This window comes from Vipera berus (assembly GCF_964194415.1).
Source record: "Vipera berus genome assembly, chromosome: 1".
Taxonomy (NCBI): Eukaryota; Metazoa; Chordata; class Lepidosauria; order Squamata; family Viperidae; genus Vipera; species Vipera berus.
The window spans coordinates 265,894,348-265,919,240 of NC_138202.1; the positions used below are offsets into that span (position 1 = coordinate 265,894,348).

A 24,893-nucleotide genomic window follows, 5' to 3' on the forward strand; every position below is an offset into this window, starting at 1 on the left:
ATTTAATACTTACTCCTAAAGAACCTGGAATATCAAACATCTCCAGAGGCAACATTTCAAGACAAGAAAAATAATTCCCAGGAGGAAATGTATGTAATGCTAGGACAGATACAAATGACAATAGCTTCAAACCATGAGATCAAAAATAACTTTGACGACATAAATGAGCACATCTCTAATCTAAATCCACAATCAAAAACACTCATGGTAAAGAATTAACAAATCATATAACAGAACATAAACTAGAAGAAAATGACTTAATCAGTGAAACTACAAATGAAGAGAATTATAATTTAACACAAATAGGGGGAAAAAACTACAAGATTTTGACACAACAATAAAAATGGAAAAAATACTTTATTCATCAGAACGTCAAAGTAAACCTGAGGATAAGAAAGAAGATTTAACAAAATGGACTATAGAACTGCCAGGAGAACCATTAGAGTTCAGGAGACAAAAAGCATATATTTTATACACCCTGTCTTCTCCTCTCCCAACAATACTTACAAAAATACAAGAACTTCCTGACAAGCGGAATATATCAACCTGGAAAGTTATTTGGCAAAAGAAGACAGATTCAAGAAATTTGACTTGCCCTACCAGATGGAGTATTAAATGAGCAAACATTTGTTTGAATACGATTAAAAGACCAGATAACTTTGGATATAAAGGGGCCCTACAATAAGAGGGATAAGATATAAGTAAAAAGGTAAAGGTTCCCCCGCACATGCGTGCTAGTCGTTTCCGACTCTAGGGGCCGGTGCTCATCTCCGTTTCAAAGCCGAAGAGCCAGCGCTTGTCCGAGGACGTCTCCGTGGTCATGTGGCCGGCATGACTAGACACCAAAGGCGCACAGAATGCTATTACCTTCCCACCGTAGTGGTCCCTATTTTTCTACTTGCATTTTTACGTGCTTTCGAACTGCTAGGCTGGCAGAAGCTGGGATGAGTAACAGTCGCTCACTCTGCTACGCGGCACAGGATTTGACCCACCAAACTGCCGATCTCCTGATCGACAAGCTCAGCATCCTAACCCACTGAGCCACTGCGTCCCTTAAGATATAAGTAATATAGTATTATTCATAATATATAAAATGTAAAAATATTTGGATGATGTATGTGAATGAAAAGTTTAAAATTTAAAGATAAATTAGGCTGAAGAGAATCAGGACCAAGGAATGACTGAAATACTAAGGGGAAATTAAGCTTAAATAAGAACTTTGGAAATAAGATATATAGTGATTTAACAAATTAACTTTTACAAATATAAGTGAAATATAAACTGATCAGAGAAGATGTTATAGGTAGATGTCATAAGAGATAAGCAGTATAGTATTTTTATAATGCATGAAATATGAAAAAATTGGGAAGGTGTATCTAAATGGAAAATCTGGATATTCAGATGATTAATATTGAGCAAATTATGACTGATAAGAATTGTTTGAATATTAAGAGGAAATTAAGCTTAAATAAGAACTATGAAAATAGAATATATGGTGAACTAATAAGATGATTTTTAGAAAAATAACACATTAAGAAAAAATATCATACATGGATGTTATTATTATTCATACAAACATGAAAAAAAGTTTATATTTAACCATTTATGCATTGAAAATATTAAGAATGATATTTGTTTGAAGTTGAAGAAGGAGAATATTATTGGGCGAAGGGAAGATCAAAGAAATAAACAATTAATACACTAATTATGGAATAACAAAAATTAATTATTGACTATTAACTCCTATTTTTTCAAAATATATGAACCAAGTCAACACGCTACACACTAGGTGCTAAGCATTGTTACTATAAAAAATCAATAAAACATTTCTAAAAAAAAAGAGTCCAAAGAAGAGAAAGATAATGGCTTTCACAACAAAAGATTGTGCCAAAACAAAAGATAATACCCACATAAATTGAATCGGGCAACAGCAGTCTGATGTGAAAGTACCGGGAGGCATAAGAAAAGTGTCCAAGTGGGACTGGTCACACTCTGATGTAATGGTCAAGCCTTGATGGGATATATGAAGAGGAGACCATTTGGAGCCATAGCAAAGAATGAAGTACTGTGAGTAATGCTCTCTCTCTCTCTCTCTCTCTCTCTCTCTCTCTCTCTCTCTCTCTCTCTCTCTCTCTCTCGGCACATGGAACTCAAACGGGATCTTTACAGAGTTGGGTAAGATGAGTGTGTCGGTGTTTAATTAGGAAAATGAATAATAGAAGTTGTTCTGCTTTTGCTTCAGTGGTTATGAATCTCTGGAACAAGCAACACTGGAGGTGTGACATCTCTTCATGGCCCTCATAGTATATTGATGGGTTCCTAAACCCTGAGACTTTTTACTTTAGCACGATCATTTTAGAATGGAGAAATAGTTAGAATTAAATTATTCACACATCACAAATGCTTTTTCTTTTAGAAAGGTAGCATCTATGGGAGGAATTTTTTTAGTCTATCCTTTTTCTTAGAATGCTACAGTTCTAAATTGTTTTTGCTTTATCTGAAATAATATTTATAGGTCACATAAATATTATGCGTTATAGTGTGTCTGGGGAGGCTGCAATGCTCCTCTGAATTCAACGTGGGACAATCAGAACAGACTTTGCACAAAATAATTAATGGACACAAATTTGACATCAGGATTCAAAACCAGGACAAAGTTAATATCAGGAGCTTTTCAACTTTCCAGGACTAACTTTTCACTGACTATTTTGGAAAATAGGGCTTTAACTCTACTACTGAGCAAGAGGTTACTGACTCACACATCAAAAGGTATCTGGCAATTTCAGAAGGTCTCAAGAAACACAATGGGTTTTTAACACAATATGATTAATTGATAAAATCCTGGTCCCATTTTCCCTCTCTTCCCTCACTGAAATTTAACTCCTAGATCAGTCCAGTCAGTCCATTCACAAAAGTATACGCCATGTAATAAAAGGTGTAATTGGGAAATGTGTTACTAGACTTTTTGATTTGATAGAGTAAGCAGTTATATATAAATGAATGGATGCTGCATATCTCTCTATAAATGCTTTCATACAGATTAGATGAAGAAGATAGAACTTGCTAACATATATGAGGTATAAGTCTGAAGTGTGTCATAGAAAAAGTTTGCATTTTGAGAAACCCATTAAACTTGGGACATACTTCACAAAGATGTTCTAAAAATGCTTCATTGTGTATATATTGTGTAGGTTCAGCAAATCCTGTTCCTAGCCTGAATCCAAAGCTCCACTTCTACTAGGGGAGATATTCCTGTTTATAGAATTCCAAAATTAATTCTGAAAAGATTTACAATGCAATGAACTTCCTCATAATCTCCTGAAAGCTTGTCAGAAAGAAAGCAGAAGGTTCAGTTCTGTTTTGGACTATCTGCAATTTATCATGCCAACTGAATTTTAAGCTGGTTGATTATAGTAAGTGATGACAAATCAGATTCATAAATTGTGGTTGAAGTTTGGTTATACCCACCAACTAAGCAAATTATCATTTATCTGGCTTCAAATGACTTGGTGAGCTGTGATTAATTTTAGCCTGTAGTGAAGGGCTTCCAATATCTCTGTGGCCACATGGGAGAAGGAATGTATAATCATGGGAGCAAGCTAGTCTTAATCTCATAATAAAAAACAATTGTTTTTGTTTAATATGCCACCCAGATCAGTCCATTCTTGGTTTGCTCTGCTCTTCATGAAAGTGCCATTGTTCAGCTTGTTATTCATATGCATAATAAGCCTGCAATAATTTTAGAAAGGAATTAATGAGCATTCACTAAAATTATTCACAGGTTTGGAAATCTAGGATAGCAACATGGTTGAATGCCAATCTTTAACAGGAAAAGAAACAAGGGTATTCAAATAGTAAGAAAATTTTTTTGTTTGTGGCATAACAAGGATGATTTTTTTAAAAAAAAATACCAGGTTTGTATAGATTTTTAAATAGGGACATTGTTTCATTAGAAATTGTTTCTATTCAAAGGATGATGTGAAGCAAAGCAGTGCCTTTAGCAAAGTCAAGCAGTCATTTAGCATGGTATTTCAAAAACTGTAATATCAAACAACTCTTGACAGTTTGCCTAGTCCTGTTGCATATTAAACCAATCAGATTTCTTTATGTTTTTGCTAATTTTGGGATTTTCCAAGATGTATCCCTCCTCCAGTTGAATGGTGTTATGCTAGTAATGTAAGGACTCCCATTTTTTAAAAAGAGATATGTCTAAATAAAAAAAAGTTACAACTATTGTCACTATTAGTATATAGATTTATTTATGAGCTCACAAAAGGGGATCTTTGTTATCCAAATGTTGAATTGTAATTTTACAGACAGAAATATATCAGCATTAAGTTGTCAAGCCCAAAACAAAGAATGACACATGGTGATTCTCCCAAGCTGAGTTCTTTATGGTTTTCACTCCTATAGACAAAGTCTTGACAGACTGAGGATTGTACCATTTGGAACTGCAATATACTCTGTGAACTCTTTGGGATGGGGAGACTGTCTTCGCCCTTTTTTCTCACACGACATCCAGACTGTGTTGCCTCTTACTCCTCCTGGGACTCCACCTCCTTACTACATTTAATCACAAAGCTATATAATAATATTGAGCCTGAGATGTTTAAAAGCACGTATCGTAAAAATTACCAGGTCCTCATAAAAAGTAGTTATCAATCATTAAATTTGGTTGAGTATTTCCCTTGTTGTTGTTGTTGTTGTTGTTAGTTGCGAAGTCGTGTCCGACCCATCGCGACCCTATGGACAATGTTCCTCCAGGCTTTCCTGTCCTCTACCATCTTCTGGAGTTCATCTAAGCTCACGCCTACTGCTTCAGTGACTCCATCCAGCCACCTCATTCTCTGTCGTCCCCTTCTTCTATTGCCCTCAATCTTTCCCAGCATTAGGCTCTTCTCCAGTGAGTCCTTCCTCCTCATTAGGTGGCCAAAGTATTTGAGTTTTAGCTTCAGGATCTGGCCTTCTAAAGAGCAGTCAGGGTTGATCTCCTCTAGGACTGACCGGTTTGATCGCCTTGCAGTCCAAGGGACTCGCAGGAGTCTTCTCCAGCACCAGAGTTCAAAGGCCTCAATTCTTTTGCGCTCAGCCTTTCTTATGGTCCAACTTTCACTGCCATACATTGCAACTGGGAAGACCATAGCCTTGACTATACGCACTTTTGTTGACAGGGTGATGTCTCTGCTTTTTAGTGTGCTGTCTAGATTTGCCATGGCTTTCCTCCCGAGGAGCAAGCGTCTTTTAATTTCTTGACTACAGTCCCCATCTGCAGTGATCTTGGAGCCCAGGAAAATAAAATCTGTCACTACCTCCATTTCTTCCCCATCTATTTGCCAGGAATTGAGAGGGCCGGATGCCATGATCTTGGTTTTCTTGATGTTTAGTTTCAACCCAACTTTTGCACTCTCCTTCTTCACTCGCAACAAGAGACTCTTCAGTTCCTCTTCACTTTCTGCCATTAGAGTGGTATCATCTGCATATCTTAGGTTGTTGATATTTCTTCCAGCAATCTTAATTCCAACTTTTGATTCATCTAGCCCTGCCTTTCTCATGATGTGCTCTGCATATAAGTTAAATAGGCAAGGCGACAGTATACAGCCTTGCCGGACTCCTTTCCCAATTTGGAACCAATCAGTGGTTCCGTGTCCAGTTCTCACTGTTGCTTCTTGGCCCGCATATAGGTTTCTCAAGAGACAAATAAGATGTTCTGGTACTCCCATCTCTTTAAGAACTTGCCACAGTTTGTTATGATCCACACAATCAAAGGCTTTAGCATAGTCAATGAAGCAGAAGTAGATGTTTTTCTGGAACTCTCTAGCTTTCTCCATGATCCAGCGTATGTTGGCTATTTGATCTCTAGTTCCTCTGCCTCTTCGAAATCCTGCCTGTACTTCTGGTAGTTCTCGATCCACATACTGCTGGAGTCTAGCTTGTAGGATTTTAAGCATAACTTTACTAGCATGAGAAATGAGTGCAATGGTGCGATAGTTTGAACATTCTTTGGCACTGCCTTTCTTTGGAATTGGAATGTAAACTGATCTTTTCCAATCCTGTGGCCACTGTTGAGTTTTCCAAATTTGTTGGCAAATTGAGTGTAGCACTTTTACTGCATCATCTTTTAAGATTTTTAATAGCTCAGCTGGAATACTGTCACCTCCACTAGCTTTGTTGTTGCTCAGCTTTTCTAAGGCCCACTTCACTTCACATTCTAGGATGTCTGGCTCGAGGTCAGTGACCACCTCATTGTGATTATCAGGGACGTTAAGCTCATTCTTGTATAGTTCTTCTGTGTAATTTTGCCATCTCTTCTTAATCTCTTCTGCCTCTGTTAGGTCCCTGCCATTTTGGTCCTTTATCATGCCCATTTTTGCATTGAACGTTCCCTTCATCTCTCCAATTTTCTTGAAAAGATCTCTGGTCCTCCCTATTCTATTGTTTTCTTCTATTTCTTTGCACTGTTCATTTAGGAAGGCATTCTTATCGCTTCTAGCTATTCTCTGGAATTCTGCATTCAATTGGGCGTATCTTTCTTTTTCTCCCTTGCCTTTTGCTTCCCTCCTTTCCTCAGCTATTTGCAAAGCTTCCTCAGACAGCCATTTTGCTTTCTTGCATTTCTTTTTCTTTGGGATGGTTTTGGTTGCTACCTCTTGTACAATGTTGCGAACCTCTGTCCCTAGTTCTTCAGGCACCCTGTCTATCAGATCTAATTCCTTAAATCTATTTGTCACCTCTACTGTATATTCAACGGGGATATGATTTAATTCATACCTGACTGGCCTGGTGCTTTTCCCTACTTTCTTCAGTTTAAGCCTAAACTTTGCAACAAGAAGCTCATGGTCTGAGCCACAGTCAGCTCCTGGTCTTGTTTTTACTGACTGTATAGAACGTCTCCATCTTTGGCTGCAGAGCATATAGTCAATCTGATTTCTGTGTTGACTGTCTGGTGATGTCCATGTGTAGAGCCGTCTCTTGGGTTGTTGGAAAAGAGTGTTTGCTATGACCATCGTATTCTCTTGACAAAATTCTATCAGCCTGTGCCCTGCTTCATTTTGTACTCCAAGGCCAAACTTGCCTGTTATTCTGGTTATCTTTTGGCTTCCTACTTTAGCATTCCAATCCGCCATGATGATAAGGACATCATTTTTTGGTGTTAGTTCTATAAGGTGCTGTAGGGCTTCATAGAACTGGTCAATTTCATCCTCTTCAGCATTGGTGGTTGGGGCATAGACTTGGACTACTGTGATATTGAATGGTTTACCTTGGATTCGAACTGAGATCATTCTGTCATTTTGAGGATTGTATCCCAGTATTGCTTTTCCTACTCTTTTATTGACTATGAAGGCTACTCCATTTCTTCTGAGGGATTCTTGCCCGCAGTAGTATACCTGATGGTCATCTGAATTAAATTCACCCATTCCTGTCCATTTTAGTTCGCTGATTCCTAAGATGTCAATGTTCAGTCTTGTCATCTCTTGTTTGACCATGTCCAGCTTTCCTTGATTCATGGATCTTACATTCCAGGTTCCTATGGAGAAAAAATCTTTACAGCATCGGACTTTCCTTTCACCACCAGACACATCCACAGCTGAGCGTCCTTTTGGCTTTGGCCCAGTCGCTTCATTCTTTCTGGCGCTACTAGTACTAGCCCTCTGCTCTTCCCCAGTAGCATATTGGACGCCTTCCGACCTGAGGGGCTCATCTTCCAGCGTCATATCGTTTTGCCTTTTGGTACTGTCCATAGGGTTTTCATGGCAAAGATACTGGAGTGGGTTGCCATTTCCTTCTCCAGTGGATCACGTTTTGTCAGAACTCTCTGCTATGACCTGTCCGTCTTGGGTGGCCCTGCACGGCATAGCTCATAGCTTCATTGAATTACGCAAGCCCCTTCGCCACGACAAGGCAGTAATCCATGAAGGGGTGAGTATTTCCCTACTGGAAGACAATCCACATTTTGTAAATTATATATATTGCTATATGCTAGAATCCACTAGAGTTGGGTGATAATAATAGTAATAACACAGAGGTGGGTACAAAACAGAAAATGTACTTCGTGCTTCAGTTGTTTGGACAATTTTAGGGTTTTTAGGTGGTGTTTGGTCTAGACCAGGGGTAGGCAACCTCGGCTCTTTTATGACTCAGATAGTCGGGTGTGAGTCTCTCTTTTTGAGGTTTGGTTCGGGGACGCAGCTGGGCTTGCTGCTGGTGTACGTTTCGCCTAGTCACACAGCGGCAGCCCTGCCTGAGCTACTCGATGTCCTCTCCGGTTTGGTGATTGAGTTCCCCAAACTTTTAGTTTTGGGTGACTTCAATCTACCATCCCTGGGAGGGTCATCTGAGTTAGCTCGGGAGTTCATGGCTTCCATGACGGCCATGGACCTGACGCAGGTAATTTCTGAACCAACTCATGAGGGAGGCCACACCCTTGACCTGGTTTTTTTATCTGGACGATGGTTGGATGATCTTGGTGGGGGCTCTCCGTTTATTATGTCCCTGTCATGGACCGATCATCACCTCCTGCGGCTGGTCTTCCGTTTTACCACCCCCCGCCGTGGGGATGCGGAACCAATTAGATGGTACCGCCCCAGGCGCTTAATGGACCCTGACGGGTTCCAGGCAGCGCTGGGATCCCCACCTGCCTCCATCGCTCACAACTCGGCGGATGCCTTAGTGGAAGCCTGGGAAAGGGCAGCCACTGAGGCACTGGACCGAGTTGTACCCTTGCGGCCCCTTATCCGGTGCAGATCCCAACGAGCTCCATGGTTTTCCGCGGAGCTCCGGGAGATGAAGCGTCGGAAACGGGGCCTAGAGAGCTGCTGGAGGTCCAGCCGATCCGAATCCGACCGGTTGCGGTTAAGAACCTATATTAGGTCTTATCTCGCAGCGATGAGGGCAGCGAGGTGTAATTACTTCTCCGCCCTCATCGCGTCCGCAGATAATCGCCCGGCCGCCCTGTTCAGGGTGACTCGCTCACTTCTTAATCAGGTGGTGAGGGGGGATCCCTTGCAGGGTCGTGCCGAGGAGTTTGGTCAGCATCTGTCGGATAAAATCGCTCGGATTCGGACCGGTTTGGACTCCAGCTGGGCAGAGTCTGACGATCAGGACACGGGCGGTCTTGTCAATGTTATCTGGGAGGAGTTTGATTCTGTGACCCCTGATGAAGTGGACAGGATTATGGGGAGGTTGAGCTCCACCACATGTTTATTGGACCCGTGCCCTTCCTGGCTGGTTTATGCAGCTAGGGAGAGGACACGAGGCTGGTTCCAGGCGGTTATATCTGCTTCTTTGAGTGAGGGTAATTTCCCCACCGTCTTGAAGGAGGCGGTGGTGAGACCCCTCCTCAAGAAGCCAGCCTTGGACCCAGCTGTGTTGAACAACTTTCGTCCAGTCTCCAACCTTCGCTTTCTTGCGAAGGTTGTTGAGAGTGTGGTGGCGCATCAGCTCCCTCTGGTCCTGGATGAAGCGGATTATCTGGATCCGTACCAATCGGGTTTCAGGCCCGGGTACAGCACGGAGACGGCATTGGTCGCTCTGGTGAATGATCTCTGGAGGGCTCGGGATAGGGGTTGTTCCTCTGTCCTAGTCCTATTAGACCTCTCAGCGGCTTTCGATACCATCGACCATGGTATCCTGCTGCGGCGTCTCAGGGGATTGGGAGTGGGAGGCACGGTTCTTCGGTGGTTCTCCTCCTATCTCCTGGGACGTTCGCAGTCGGTGTTGGCAGGGGGGCAGAGATCGGCCCCTAGGTCTCTCGTTTGTGGAGTTCCTCAGGGGTCGGTTCTCTCGCCTCTCCTGTTCAACATCTACATGAAACCGCTGGGTGAGATCATTCGTGGTTTTGGAGTTGGGTATCATCAATATGCTGATGATACCCAACTTTTTATTTCGACCCCAAACCACCCCAGTGATGCCCTCGCTGTGATGTCCCGTTGCCTGGAGGCGGTTCAGGTCTGGATGGGGAGGAACAGACTTCAACTCAACCCTGACAAGACTGAGTGGCTGTACATTCCGGCGTCCCGGGACATTCAAAATGTTCCATCTCTCTTTATGGGGGGTGAGTCTTTACCCCCCGTGGATAGGGCGCGCAACTTGGGAGTCCTCCTAGATTCGCGGCTTACCTTAGAAGATCATATAGTAGCCGTGACTAGGGGGGCTTTCGCTCAGGTTCGCCTGGTGCGCCAGTTGCGGCCCTATCTAGACCGGGATGCTTTGTGTACGGTCACTCATGCGCTCGTGACCTCTCGTCTTGACTATTGCAATGCTCTCTACATGGGGCTTCCCTTGAAGACCACTCGGAGGCTCCAACTGGTACAGAATGCGGCCGCGAGAGTTGTCTTGGGAGTTTCCCGGTACTCCCATGTTACACCTTTGCTCCGCGAGCTGCATTGGTTACCAGTTGTCTTCCGGGTGAGGTTCAAGGTCTTAGTGATGGTTTTTAAGTCCTTACATGGCATGGGTCCGGAATACCTCGGGGACCACCTGCTGCCGGCGTCAACTCCCCTCCGCCCTGTGCGTTCCCACAGAGAGGGCCTCCTCAGGGTGCCTCCGGTCAGAGAATGCCGGCTGGTGGCCCCCAGGGGGAGGGCCTTCTCTGTGGGCGCCCCGGCTTTGTGGAATCAACTGCCGGTTGAGCTCCGGATGGCACCGGATCTCCGCTCCTTCCGGCGTGGGTTAAAGACCCACTTATTCGAACACGCTGGCCTGGCCTGATGGGGAGTTAATTTAGGGTTTTAAATATTTGTATATTTTATTGTTTTATTTTGGGCATTAATTTAATTCTATTTTAACTTTTGTATTTTTGTATTTTTATTATATGCCCTGTTCACCGCCCTGAGTCCTTCGGGAGAAGGGCGGTATAAAAATTTAATAAAACTAAAACTAAACTAACTCCCAGATTTCCTGAGTCAGCTGCTGACTCAGGAATTCTGGGAGTTGAAGTCCATGAGTCATAAAAGAGCTGAGGTTGCCTACCCCTGGTCTAGACAAACCAAAATGGAGAGCATTTTTTCCTGACCTCTTCTAATTGCCATATGCTGCTCTTGGTGGTCTTACCTCTTATACATTATCACTCATCACAATACACCTCTGCCTGGATCTGGTTTTCTACAGACTGGGTAGAAAGAGCAATTGAAACTGACTGTTTTGGGCACATCCCTAATAAAATAACACTTGGGCTATTATGGTACTTAGAAGCAAACTGAATCAACAATTAGCAGAAACACCAATACATTTCTGTAGAAATCTAATTCACATACTTATGAAACTTTATAGCTGTAACATTGTCCAAAAATTATATATTTTCTGTTGTTCTTATAAAATTCTGGGCATGCATTCATACAATTGTTGAAAAGCCAAATGCACTGAACAAATAAAACTGCATTGGTAATTTTCTCTAGGTTTTGGGGGACAAAAATATAAATCTCATACTGATACCTTTTAGTTTAGTTTAGTTTAAACTAAACAACGGGGACAGTGAGTTAATTGATACAGAACATCACTGTCCCCGGCAATCTAAGAAGATAGGGGAACTTAGGCACCACACAAGTTATGTAGCAAGTAAACACAGGGTCAGTCATAAAGGACTCAAATGTCTGTACACCAATGCGCAGAGTATGAACAGTAAGCAGGGTGAACTAGAAATTCAGGTAAATGAGGGCGGATATGATATTGTTGCCATTACAGAAACATGGTGGGACGAAACCCACAAATGGAACACACAGCTAGAGGGATTTAAATTATTTAAAAGAAATAGACTAAACAAAAGAGGTGGAGTTGCTCTATATATAAGAAATAACTTTATCTCTACAGAAATAGAGCACAACAATGATGAAAACTGTAAACTTGAATGTATTTGGGTCAATATAAAAGGGGGAAAAATGACATTGCTATAGGTGTATACTATAGGCCGCCCAACCAAACAGAGGAAATAGATGAACTTTTTGCTAGTCAGTTAACTAAGGTATGTAGGAAGCGCATCACAATAGTAATGGGGGACTTTAATTACCCTGATATCAACTGGGAGACAAATTCTGCACCAAGTGGAAGATCTAACAGATTCCTGACAAACCTAGCAGACAACTTTCTCTCCCAAAAAGTAGAGAAGCGAACTAGGGAATTAGCCATATTGGATTTAATTCTCACTAACAGAGATGAAATGATAGAAAGTGTCAAAGCCACAGGAACCTTGGGGGGAAGTGATCATGCAATATTGGAATTCAACATTATGGAAGCACAAGCAATAGAATACAGCCAAACTAGAGTCTTGGACTTTAAAAGAGCTAATTTCAATAAACTTAGAGAGATCTTGGGAAGAATTCCATGGATGAGAATCCTAAAGGGGAAAACAACTTAAGCAGCTTGGGAAATTTTGAAAAGTGAGATAATAAAGGCCCAGTCTAGCACAATACCAACAAAGAAGAAAAATAACAGCTTTCAAAGGAAACCAGCATGGCTGCATAAAGAACTCTCTGATAAACTGAAAGATAAAAGGGACAAGTATAGGAAGTGGGAAGAGGGGCACATAACTAAGGCAGAATATCAGCAAACAGCCCATGCCTGCAAAGATGAAGTGAGGCAAGCTAAGGCTCAAAATGAACTAAGGCTTGCAACCAAAGTCAAAAATAACAAAAAAAGCTTCTTTCAACATATAAGAAACAAGAAAAAAGTTAAGGAAATGATTGGTCCATTAGTGGGGGAAAGTGGCAAGAAGGTGACAAGCAACAGGGAGAAAGCAGAACTATTTAACTCGTTTTTTGCACCTGTCTTTACACAAAGGGAAAAAACAGTCCAACCTACCAAAACCAGTGCCATAAAAAACAGAATAGAAACACAAGTTAAGATAGGCAAGAAAATGGTAAGTGAGCACCTGTCCAGCCTAGACGAGTTCAAATCACCAGGACCAGATGGATTACACCCCAAGATTCTCAAGGAACTGGCAGACGTGATCTCAGAACCATTTAACTATATTTTTCAAAGATCCTGGAGCACTGGGGAACTACCAGAGGACTGGAAGAGAGCTGATGTAGTTCCCATCTTCAAAAAAGGGGAAAAAACAGATCCAGGAAACTACAGACCTATCAGCCTGACCTCAATACCTGGGAAGATTCTGGAAAAGATAATCAAACAACAAATCAGCGAACACCTTGATGAGAACAAAGTTATCACTAAAAGCCAACATGGGTTTGTCAAAAACAGATCGTGCCAGACAAACCTTATTGCATTCTTTAACCAAGTGACAAAACTAGTGGACCAGAGGAATGCTGTAGATTTAATTTACTTGGATTTCAGTAAGGCATTTGATAAAGTAGATCACATCCTACTACCTGATAAGATAGAAAAATGTGGGTTAGATAGCATCACCACCAGATGGATTCGTAGCTGGCTGACAGGCCGTACTCAGCGTGTGGTCCTCAATGGAACTGCATCTACATGGAAGGAAGCGTGTAGTGGGGTGCCCCAGGGCTCTGTTCTGGGCCCAGTGCTCTTCAACATCTTCATCAACGATTTGGATGAGGGGATAGATGGGGAACTCATCAAATTTGCAGATGACACCAAGCTGGCAGGAATAGCCAATACTCCAGAAGATAGGCTTAAGATACAGGAGGATTTGGACAGACTCGAACACTGGGCACTATCTAACAAAATGAAATTCAATTGTGAAAAAAGTAAGGTTCTGCATTTAGGCAGGAAAAATCAAATGCACAGGTATAGTATAGGTGGTACCTTGCTCGATAGTAGTAACTGTGAGAGGGATCTCGGAGTCCTAGTGGACAATCACTTCAATATGAGCCAGCAGTGTGCTACAGCTGCCAAAAAAGCCAACACAGTGCTAGGCTGCATTAACAGAGGAATAGAATCAAGATCACGTGAAGTACTAATACCACTTTACAATGCCTTGGTAAGGCCACACCGGGAATACTGCATCCAGTTTGGTCACCACGATGTAAAAAAGATGTTGAGACTCTGGAAAGAGTACAGAGAAGAGCAACAAAGATGATTGGGGGACTGGAGGCTAAAACATATAGGGAACGGTTGCTGGAATTGGGTATGTGTAGTTTAACGAAGAGAAGGGTGAGGGGTAACATGATAGCAGTGTTCCAATATCTCAGGGGCCGCCACAAAGAAGAGGGAGCCAAGCTATTTTCCAAAGGACCTGAAAGCAGGACAAGAAGCAACGGATGGAAACTAGTCAAGGAGAGAAGCAACCTAGAACTAAGGAGAAACTTCCTGACAGTTAGAACAATTAACCAGTGGAACAACCTGCCTCCAGAGGTGGTGAATGCTCCAACACTGGAAGTTTTTAAGAAGAGACTGGACAGCCATTTGTCTGAAATGATATAGGGTTTCCTGCCTTAGCAGGGGGTTGGACTAGATGACCTCCAAGATCCCTTCCAACTTCTTCTTCTTCTTCTTCTTCTTCTTCTTCTTCTTCTTCTTCTTCTTCTTCTTCTTCTTCTTCTTCTTCTTCTTCTTCTTCTTCTTCTTATTATTATTATTATTATTATTATTATTATTATTATTATTATTATTATTATTATTATTATTATTATTATTACCTTTTATCACATGCAATTAACCAAGTAATATGAAGTATAAACATTCTTGCAATAATTCTATTTTCTCAAGAGCTTTGTTTTTTCTATTTTTATATGTGAATACCAGTCTTGAATTAGCATCTTACCATCATTTAAAACAGCAAAACTAATTTCTGCTTATATCCCCTCCCCAAGTTTAACAACAGGTAATAGAGAGAGGAAATTGAATGGCATGTATTTAAGTTCTTAAGTGGAGAATGATCTTTCCAGGCCAATTTTGTTCTCTGCAGTTTTCTTAGCATAAAAACATTACACAAGGTGAATTCACTCCTAATTCCTCACCACTCAGAATATGTACTTTAGATAAGACTATCAAGAGGTTTAATTAATAGCTAGTGCCAAACATTTACCACACAACAGGCACAAAATATTGCTGCCTAACTAATAAAGTCAAGAATTACAAAAATGAGAGCATGTTAGGTACTTGTAGGCATTTAAAATCTCTTTTAAATGAAGTTTCTAAATTTGCAACTCAACCAAAAAAATTGTTAATATGAGTAGTTAACTTACTGCATTGTGTGATTTTCTGTATATTAGATGTTATGCGTTGGGCCAACTGGTTAGCATCCCCAGCAGTGTTTGCATTATACGCCATGGTGTATTATAATCCCACGAAAGTCATAGAGTTCAGGGACCACTAAGCAACTCCACCTGAAAATAAAGAAACACAGTTTAAGGACTTATACACAATGAGGAATTGTGCTTAGAACCCACATTAACTAAGTCCTTTCTAAAAAAAAGAATTTGAAAAAAAAGCAAAAGAGAAAAGGTGACAGATGGGAACAACAGGGAAAGTTTAAAATTTGACATTAAAAAAACAAAATAAATAAAAGTTACTTCCAACACTCTTCAATATCAATACCATTATATAATAAAATGAACTCTCATTTTACTTTAACAAAAGATACAAAGTTTAAAATATAATCAAATAACAGCAACAATATGCATCATAAACTTAATTTGAATAAAACATATAACCCATATACACATCATAAAAAGGTAAAGGTAAAGGTTCCCCCGCACATGCATGCTAGTCGTTTCCAACTCTAGGGGCCGGTGCTCATCTCCGTTTCAAAGCCAAAGTGCCAGCGCTTGTCCAAGGACGTCTCCGTGGTCATGTGGCTGGCATGACTAGATGCCAAAGGCGCACGGAATGCTGTTACCTTCCCACTGTAGTGGTCCCTATTTTTCTACTTGCATTTTTACTTGCTTTCGAACTGCTAGGTTGGCAGAAGCTGGGACGAGTAACAGGCGCTCACTCTGTTACGCGGCACTTGGGATTCGACCCACCAAACTGCCGACCTTCTGATCGACAAGCTCAGCGTCCTAACCCACTGAGCCACTGCGTCCCTATACACATCATATTTTCATTCAAAAATGCACATTACTAGATATTTCTACAATAAAAATCTATGACAGACACCCTCCACTTTCAGATTAGCCAAAATATAAACACCTAGGATAAAAATGTTTATCTATCAATCCCCAACAATACACATTTCTATAATCAGGACAACCAAATCCTTTTTGAAATCAGTAACAGATACACAAATATACATCTGCATAACCAGAATGCCAAATATTACAGTTGGGTTCCCATATAAAAAATATGGTTCAATGCTAGCTTTAACATTTTTAAAAGAAATATTAAATTCCCATTTTAGTTTATTTTTCACATGATTCTATATGGTTTGTTTTTGGTAGGCTTCCCATTTCTTCTGAAAGATTTGCTTTCATTTTGGCATTTGCAACCCTAAGAAGGAATGAAAGCTTAGCAAGGAAGGAGAGAGTTCAGGAGAATGAGACATTGAGGACAATTAAGGCATTCAGCAAAACCCAAAAGAATCACACTAATAAAGAAGGACAGGTAGATGGGGAAGGAAGACACAACTCTGAAAAACTCTCTATGCAGAAAAGACCCAAACATTTCTATACAAAGATGCACTTGAAGAAATACACATCTAACACAGATTGAATTTATCAAAGAGAGATCCAGTCTAGAACTAAGAAGAAATTTTCTCACAGTGCCTCCAGAAGTTGTGGATGCTTATATACTGGAGACTTTTAAGAAGAAATTGGGCAGCCATTTGTCTGGAATGATATAAGGCAGAGGTCTTCAAACTCGGCCCTTTTATGACTCATGGACTTCAACTCCCAGAATTTCTCAGCCAGGCATGCTGGCTGAGGAATTCTGGGAGTTGAAGTCCATGAGTCATAAAAGGGCCGAGTTTGAAGACCCCTGATATAAGGCAATGATGGCGAACCTTTTAGAGACCAAGTGCCCAAAAACTGCTGCTGCCCCCACCCCACCCTGCCTGCAGGGCCACCCACTGCCTCCACCATCCGCCACAGACTGCCCAGGTGGCCCAGCAGCACCATGGTGGCCACACCCTCTGCCCGCGCCCTGTAACATCTGCATGTGGCGGGGCATGAGGGTGGAATCTTGTCCCTGCTGCCCGGCTTCCATGTCCTTGGCTGCGCTGCTCTATGCGGGCCACAGGGGTGACTCTCCTCCAGGGGGCTGCTAGTGAGGTGGGGGCCACATGGGAGGCAGGGCTGGGGCAACGGTGTGTGTGCCCACAGAGAGGGCTCTGAGTGCCGCCTCTGGTATGTGTGCCATAGGTTCGCTACCACTGATATTACCGGTAGGTCTCCTGCTACAACAGAGGGTTGTAGCAGAAAACTTCCAAGATCCCTACCAACTCTGTTATTCTGTATTCTCCATCAATCTTCCCCAAACTGTTATCTTCCAGGTTCACTGAATTATATAACGTTCAGATATCATGAAGGATAAAAGAGAGCAGAATTGTTTTTGCCAATTTCAAGAAGGTTTATCTCTGCAAACGTACCAGTTTGGTGACTGTAAAAAGCTTTGCTAAAACCTATTTGCCAGATGTAGGGTTTTTTTTTTAATGAAAACATGTCAAGAAGTAGCTGAGATACTTCTAAGAAAGTATAAGACCGATGATCAGAATTAGGTAGCCTTCCACCCAATTTCAAAGAAACATAGCAGAAGCCACTATAGTGATACAAGCTGCCGTTTTTCAAACCTATTTTTAAGTTCTTTTTCAATTCCTTTTACTACAATGCCATCTTTGGTAGTATTTCCTCTTTCTCTGCTTTCAGTCTTTAGCATTTTCTGCAGAATTGGCTTATGGAGATAAAATAAGTTTGCCACAGACTTATTGAACTCATTAGATCAACGTTTCCTTCATCCTAGTGCAGGGGTCCTCAAACCTGACCACTTTAAGACTTGTGGACTTCAACTCCCAGAATTCCCCAGCCAGCATGTCTTAAAGTGGCCAAGTTTGAGGACCCCTGTCCTAGTGTATTAGATATTAATCTCAAAAAATCGACAAGTCTTCTTTAAAAACACAAATATTTTTTTCTGAAATAAAACCAACCACCACCATCCTATCATCCCATTTCCTTTTGGGGTAAGCAACATATAGTAAGGTGAAGAAATGAAAACCTGTGGTATAGAAAGCAGAAGAAATAAAAATATACATATAACAAACATGTGGTATATACAAACATCCTTCACTGTGCCTCTCTATACCTTTCTAACTTTGCAGATCACTCGTTTCCACTATATCCATTCACCATTTTAATACAACAGGTTTTTTCCTTTCAATCTTTGGACTTCCCATCTCCATCATTTTCAAGAACTTACAAAATTTCAGCTTTCCCAGTCTCCCTTTCCCTCTCCAACAACTAGGTACTTCTTCCATTTATTTGTTATGAGAGTTAATCATTCATTCAGTATTCTTGAACAAACCACTTCTTCTATACTGGTCACTTTACACATTCATTCAGCTTCCATTCATTCTTGATCTACTTCTGGTTTTACTACTCTGTTCTTAAGTGCACTCAATTTACTTCTACATTTCTCCTGACATGCTCCACTGCTCCTTTCATTTAACAAAAGAAGCAGAAGTAGGCTCTCTTAGGCCTGACTATTTGCAATTATTTTGACAAACATTCATTCCTCACCAGGGATTACACACTTGATTGTGTGCCATTAAGTCAGTTTTGATTCTTAAATGACCACATAGGTTTCCTTCATGACGGATTACTTGTATGTCTTACAACAGGGGTCTTCAAACTTGGCCCTTGTATGACTTGTGGACTTTTCCCAGAATTCATCAGTCAGCAGGTCGTGTACCACCTGCCAGGTGCCAATGTACCACAGGTAGTATCCGTACCACTGGCTGAAAAGCCCTGCTCTAGTTCAACAAATGTGGAGTAAACCTTCTCACGTTGATACATATCTCAGTGCCTAACACCTTATTTCCCAACTGTTGCTCTCTGCCTTTCACTCAGTGAAAGATTGTGAGGAGGCCAGTCCCAGTATAAACAAGGCCATTGGCAATTCAAGTTATAAATCACAATTCAGCACAGAGGCCACGAAATCTAGGACAAAGCATTTCAAATCATCCAAAGAGGTTCTGACTCAATATAATGAAGCTTATAAATTCCTTCTGCAGTTTCCAAGTTTTTGCATTTATCCCAAAATTAGCATAAGGATTCCTTACTAAAGTCTGTATAGTCCTTGCTTCTTTGATCTTTGATCATCACAGCTGTGTGGGCCTTGATAACATCATAATTCCACCTGATGTCTTCCCAGACACATTTAACAAACTAATCCTCCATACCTTTTGCATTTACTCTTGCTACATTTCCATGCTGGCTCAGGAATTCTGGGAATTGAAGTCCATGAGTCATAAAAGAGGCAAGGTTGCCTACCCCTGGTATAGGAGGACAGTAGCAACATACTTCTGATTGTCAGATATGAATCCAGTCTTTGCACATCTAAAACAAGTTGCACAGCCATTCTGTAAGCAGCCCATATCTACATTTAAAGGTTTTTTCAGGTGTACCATGTACACTTGCAACCTTTCAGCATTTTGATAACACAATCTCTTTTCAAATCTGATTAATAATTCTTTCAGAATGAAGACAAATACAGTCTAAGAAAGGAAATCTGGAATAAAAGTAGGCACTTGTTAAATCCATAAAATCATGTTTCCATCAGGTTTTAATACTGTATGTAACATTCCAGAATTCTCAGAAAAAAGTCTAATAAGATCACTGGAGCAATTCAGCAAATTACCTGAGTAAAACAAGTGCACTTTAAAAATATTCATTTTAGCTTAATTATTACAAAGAACTCTTCAACTAAATGATTACACAACAACCAGGAGCATCACAAATACATTGTTTCCAGTTAGCTATCCTAAAGCTGGGATTAGGTTCAGATTTTATTTTAGTTAAAAGAAAGCAACTAAGATATTTTAACTAAGAATAATAGAATTGGGAGGGATATTGGAGATTTTCTAGTCCCTGCTCAAGCAGGAGACTTTACACTATTCCAGACAAATGGCTGTCCAATCTCTTCTTAAAAACTCCAATGATGGAGCACCCACAAGCTCTGGAGGGAAGCCATGTCACTGATATTTTGTTGATGGATTATCTTACAAATATACTGGGAAATTTTAAAGTCACAGATTTATGTTTTAATATTCAGGCACTAGCCCAGACATGTCAAACTCGCGACGTCACGTGATGTCGTGCAATGTATCGGAACTTTTTCCCATTGCCGGCAATGGGATGGGCGCGGTTTCTGCGTGATGCTCCGGCCCGCGGGCCGGCAGTTTGACACCCTTGCACTAGCCTTTTCTGAACTTAAAGAGAGCTTATAAAGTTCAACTGGCAAATACACTGGATGGTTGCCTTGCTGTGAATGGAAAGGCAGCTTCCATTAATGGGGGGAGTTGAGATCTTACAGAAGTTTCCCTTTGAAGATTGACAGGAATGTGACATCTCTGCCAATATCCCTGTAAACACTTACATTTTCCATGATACTCTGGGTAATATCATCAACCCTCTTCAGAGGTCCTCCTCCAAGAGGAGGATATCTACTACATTCATGGGTCTCAACTTAAGTCAAATGTAGATACTACTCCGTGGCTGACATTATACATACCATAGTACAGGAGGTGGCCCATTGGGTGGGCGTGGCCCATTGGGTGGGTGTGGTTGTGGTGGTAACAGCAGATTGGATGGGACTAAAAAGTTCAATCAATTTCAACTTTGCAAGATTCCCCCCCCAGAAGTTGAAATTGATTGATTGAACCTTTTTTTTTTTGCACATGGCAGCAGAGGCCTAAAATGAAAAGGTTTTATAAAACCCAGCTGAAGACTGGATCAACGGTGGACTGGATCAACGGTGTGTGTGCCCACAGAAGAGGGCTCTGCGTGCCGCCTGTGGCATGCGTGCCATAGGTTTGCCACCACGGCCATAGTGTAATGCCATTCATTTATTTGCACTTTGCTAAATAAATTCCAGTTGGCTGGTTTGCCCATAACACATGACTCTATAAATCGTGCATTATAAATCCATATGGGCGGATTCACACCAAGCTAAATTCAAATTATAACCACATTATAATTTAATATCATTTAATGAAAACAGCCAGTTGCAAACTGCAAGACTGATTGCACAATCAGCAGAAATTCACACACCTTCCTTGGTGTCCTATTATTCAATGGTACTCAAATCAAGAATTGCTATCTATTTTTTTTTAAAAAAATATTAATATTAGTTATACTGCTGATGAGAAAATGTGTAAACAGCAATATACACATTTTCAACAGAGGGGTTTATTCAAATAACTAGTTGAGTTGCCAAACTGACTAAGCCTTGATCTTGCCAATACTTAAGTATTTACCTAAATATTTTGCAAACATTCCTTCAATTTCAAAAAGCATCTCAGCAAAAATGAACTGAAATTTCTCTTCCACTCAGATTTTTAAAAAAATTAAAAAAACAAAAAGCCCTCAAAAGACTACAAATTAAAAGAGGGTAAAATCATATGGAGGATGATTACCTGCATCTTTTCTAACCTGTTTTTCTACTAAGGAAGCTATGAGCAACTCTTCTGGTCAATCCAGCATTCAGTTCCCACACAGGGAGGATGCTGTTCAGCCCTTCCAGAAATTAGCACTGAGAAACTTACTGCTTCTGATCCTAGACCTAAGATGCATTCATTACTACTATTTATATATATTATACTATATACAGTATAATACGCACACACATATATATATACTATATAACACACACATATATATGTATACATAGACACACACCCAAACATATATAGGCATATTTATACATATGCTTACACACCCTTCCTTATTGTTAAAACATAACAAACAACAACACATTAAAAACAAAGGCTTATTAAGTTTGTCGAGCTAGTTTAGGAGCTATTGACCACCTTCTACCATGATTTGGTTTAATCTCTTAAAAACAATAAGGCTTCCACCACAGCATTTTTCCCCCAAACACAACAAGGGTTAAGTTAATCATGGGTCACATGTTTAATTACAAATTTATAATAGGGGCTGGGCTTGCATATCATAAATACAGTTGGGTTCAAATGCATTGGTGTTCCAATATGTCAACTATGTCCAATTATTAATTTTAAATCTGTGAATTAATAAGTGAACTAGAGTTTTTTCCCCTCCAAGAACTCTTTCACCCAGCAGCCTCTTTCCGCACTTTCTAACCTTCTACCCATTGACAGATGTGCACATTAACACTCAAGAGAGAGTCACTGCAGACTTTCAAAATCACCCTGTTTTGGGTAGAGACAGAAGAGGCAGGAGGAGGAGATCAAACTTCATTCTTTGCAGTCCAGACTGGAAACAGTTAATTCCAAGGAAGAACCAAACAGTCTGATTAACAGTATTCTTGCAAAGATGAAAGTTACAACAGAAGAATACCAGTGAGTACTCTACATTCAGATGAGATACCTATATATATAAACAATGCAAAACAGATTTGTTCTGTTTCCTGCTAGTAGTCTTGCCTCTTTAAGGCAATCTGCATCTGTTACCTGACTTAGTAACTAATTCTTATCAGTGTGGAAAATAATTGCAGGGAGGGTCAAAGATACCTATCTCATTTCTTTCAACATCCTCCAATTGCATAGTTCTTTGTCCTTCCAAGTCACACCACTTTTCCAAACAAGGTTCATTTAACATGCCACATGATGGCATGGTTTGTGAACCCAGGCAACTGCAATTAACCAGGGTTAAACAAACCAAAAGCCCTACCTACATATGACAGGGTAGCTGTATTTAACTAAGAGGAGTCCGATTCACTTAAAACTGAGGAGTGCTGGCCTTTTCACGGCTGATTGATCATGTGCCATTGACCATGTGCCATCATGAGTGTTTCCCACTCCTGGGGGATCACATACATTTAGCAAGATTTTCTCCATTTCTTTGACCTTTCTATACCAACAATGTATTCCACAGCAAACTTCTATAAGTTTGCTTCAGCAGCAGCAGCAGCAGCAGAGACTTTAACAGCAGTGGCAACTTACTACAAGAACTCAAGACTCCCGCGTAATACCCATACACGGATGTATGTTTTCGCACACGCTCAATACTGCTTTCCCTTCCTCCGAAGGCTTTTAACCCATAAAGAACCACATTTTTTCCTACATTATCACCATCACATGACTGCTCCACCCAGAGAAACGAGGCGCTGAGAAAAGCCAGAAAGGAAGGGGCTTATTTGTTTTTTTAATCCCATTTATATCCCGCCCTTCTCCGAAGACTCAGGGAGGCTTACAATCTAAGCACAAATCAATGTGCCCTGGCCTGGCGGTCAACCACACGGGCTTCCACACTTCTCAGGCACCCGCACCTCGCAATCAATTCCCTTCGCTCCTCGCCCCCCAGGGATGCTGCAAAAACAACAACAACGACAACAACAAAAACCCACGTCTCGGCAGCGCAGAGCCGTCGGGGACAGAGCTGGCTCTCCCGTTCAAGCAGGAAGGGAGGCGGAATTCCACAGCATCGGGAGGAAATCAAGGGCAGGAAAAACCCAGGAGGGCCGGGCAGAGTCTTCGCCCGCCGGTAGGATAAACCCCGAGAGGAAAACGCAGGAGCCAAACGTATCCAAGGAGCACCGCCAGGGGGGGAGGGCGGGGAGCAGGATCGGCAAAGCGCGGGGGCTACTTGAGGAAGGAGCACTGCGGGCTCAGACTAACCTCGACACACACACACCCTCCAATGTAAGGGCAAATGCGGAACTACCGGCCAGCGCAAGCAGCCTCGGTGTTCAGCTAGAACAGTGTTTCCCAACCTTAGGAACTTGAAGATGCGTGGACTTCAACTCCCAGAATTCCCCAGCCAGCTATGCTGGCTGGGGAATTCTGGGAGTTGAAGTCCACGCATCTTCAAGTTCCTAAGGTTGGGAAACGCTGAGCTAGAAAACTGGGCCCAGCGCAGTCTTCGCCTGTCTTGCCTCCCCCACCCATCCCAAGAGAGGGCGCCCCCGCCTCTCCTGCTCCCCCCCACCACCACCACCACCCTTCCCCCGGGATTGCAGTAATTCTGCACCGGGGCGGTGGCCACCTATGCTATGCTACGCCACGCACACAGCCCGCGAGGGAACGTGGGGAGGGGGCAGCAGAAGCAGGATACCCCCCCTCCTCCTCCTCCTCTCAATCCGGCTGCACTAGTCGCCTCTTACCCCAAAGCCCGCAGCTTGTGTCCCTGGGAAGGGGGGCGGCGGGGGGGGAGAGAGATGAAGATGAAGATGAAAGCCAGCTGTCCGCGTTCCGGACTTGGATCGTCCGAGCGCTCAGCTGATCCGGCGGTGACGGCCACTCCCCTCAACCCAGCCCAGTTACTGCAGCAGTAGCAGCAGCATTCCCGGAAAAGGAGGAGATGGAAGCCATGCAGGCCCCGCCTTTTTCTTTTCTTTTTCTCACTTCCCCTCCAAAAGACGCTTCACAGCTGACGTTTTCGGTCGGCTGCACCTGTGCCGGGAAAAAACTAAACCCGCGTGGCTTACAAGTCCGCCCCCGTACAAATGGCTTGCGCGCACACCTGTTTCCCCCTTGGCTGTCTGGGACTCTGTCCTAATCGGTTGTTACAACAACGACGAACGACTAGGGTTACGTGTGGAAAAAGGCGGTGGATGCAACTAAAAGTGTCTCCTCGGAATTCAAGTTGCCGCCAAGTGTCTTTGAACTGCCGGATCCTTTAAAAAAAGAAAACGACGAAACATGACACTAGCGGAAGGTAATACAAATAGTACAGTGTGTGACTTCTGGGCCTTCCCTTCCTTCTTTTTTCTTTTGCTTGTGAGTAATTCTACGTGGTCAAAGAACAGGATGGTTTTTTTCTGCTGCTGTACAAAACGCCGTGCATCTCTAAATGCCAGAACAGTATGGCATTGTTAAACTTAAAACTTATTCAGTAAAACATTGTTTA

The 24,893-nt window shown here is 41.8% G+C and overlaps 1 protein-coding gene across 2 annotated transcripts in view; it reads right to left on the reverse strand.

The window, feature by feature from the left end:
* The window catches only part of STX7 (syntaxin 7), a 50,378-nt gene extending 26,023 nt beyond the window's left edge, over positions 1–24,355 (reverse strand). The window contains exons 1-2 of one of the 2 annotated variants that reach the window (XM_081312751.1): positions 24,148–24,355; positions 15,102–15,242 (exon numbers count right to left, since the gene is read on the reverse strand). In XM_081312751.1, the coding sequence (XP_081168877.1) occupies positions 15,102–15,186 (85 nt within the window). In that variant the 5' untranslated portion in view covers positions 15,187–15,242; positions 24,148–24,355. Of the gene's footprint in view, positions 1–15,101; positions 15,655–24,147 lie in introns of those variants that run through there. The other variant, XM_081312752.1, reaches the window with a different exon arrangement.
* Positions 24,356–24,893: the final 538 nt, after the last annotated feature.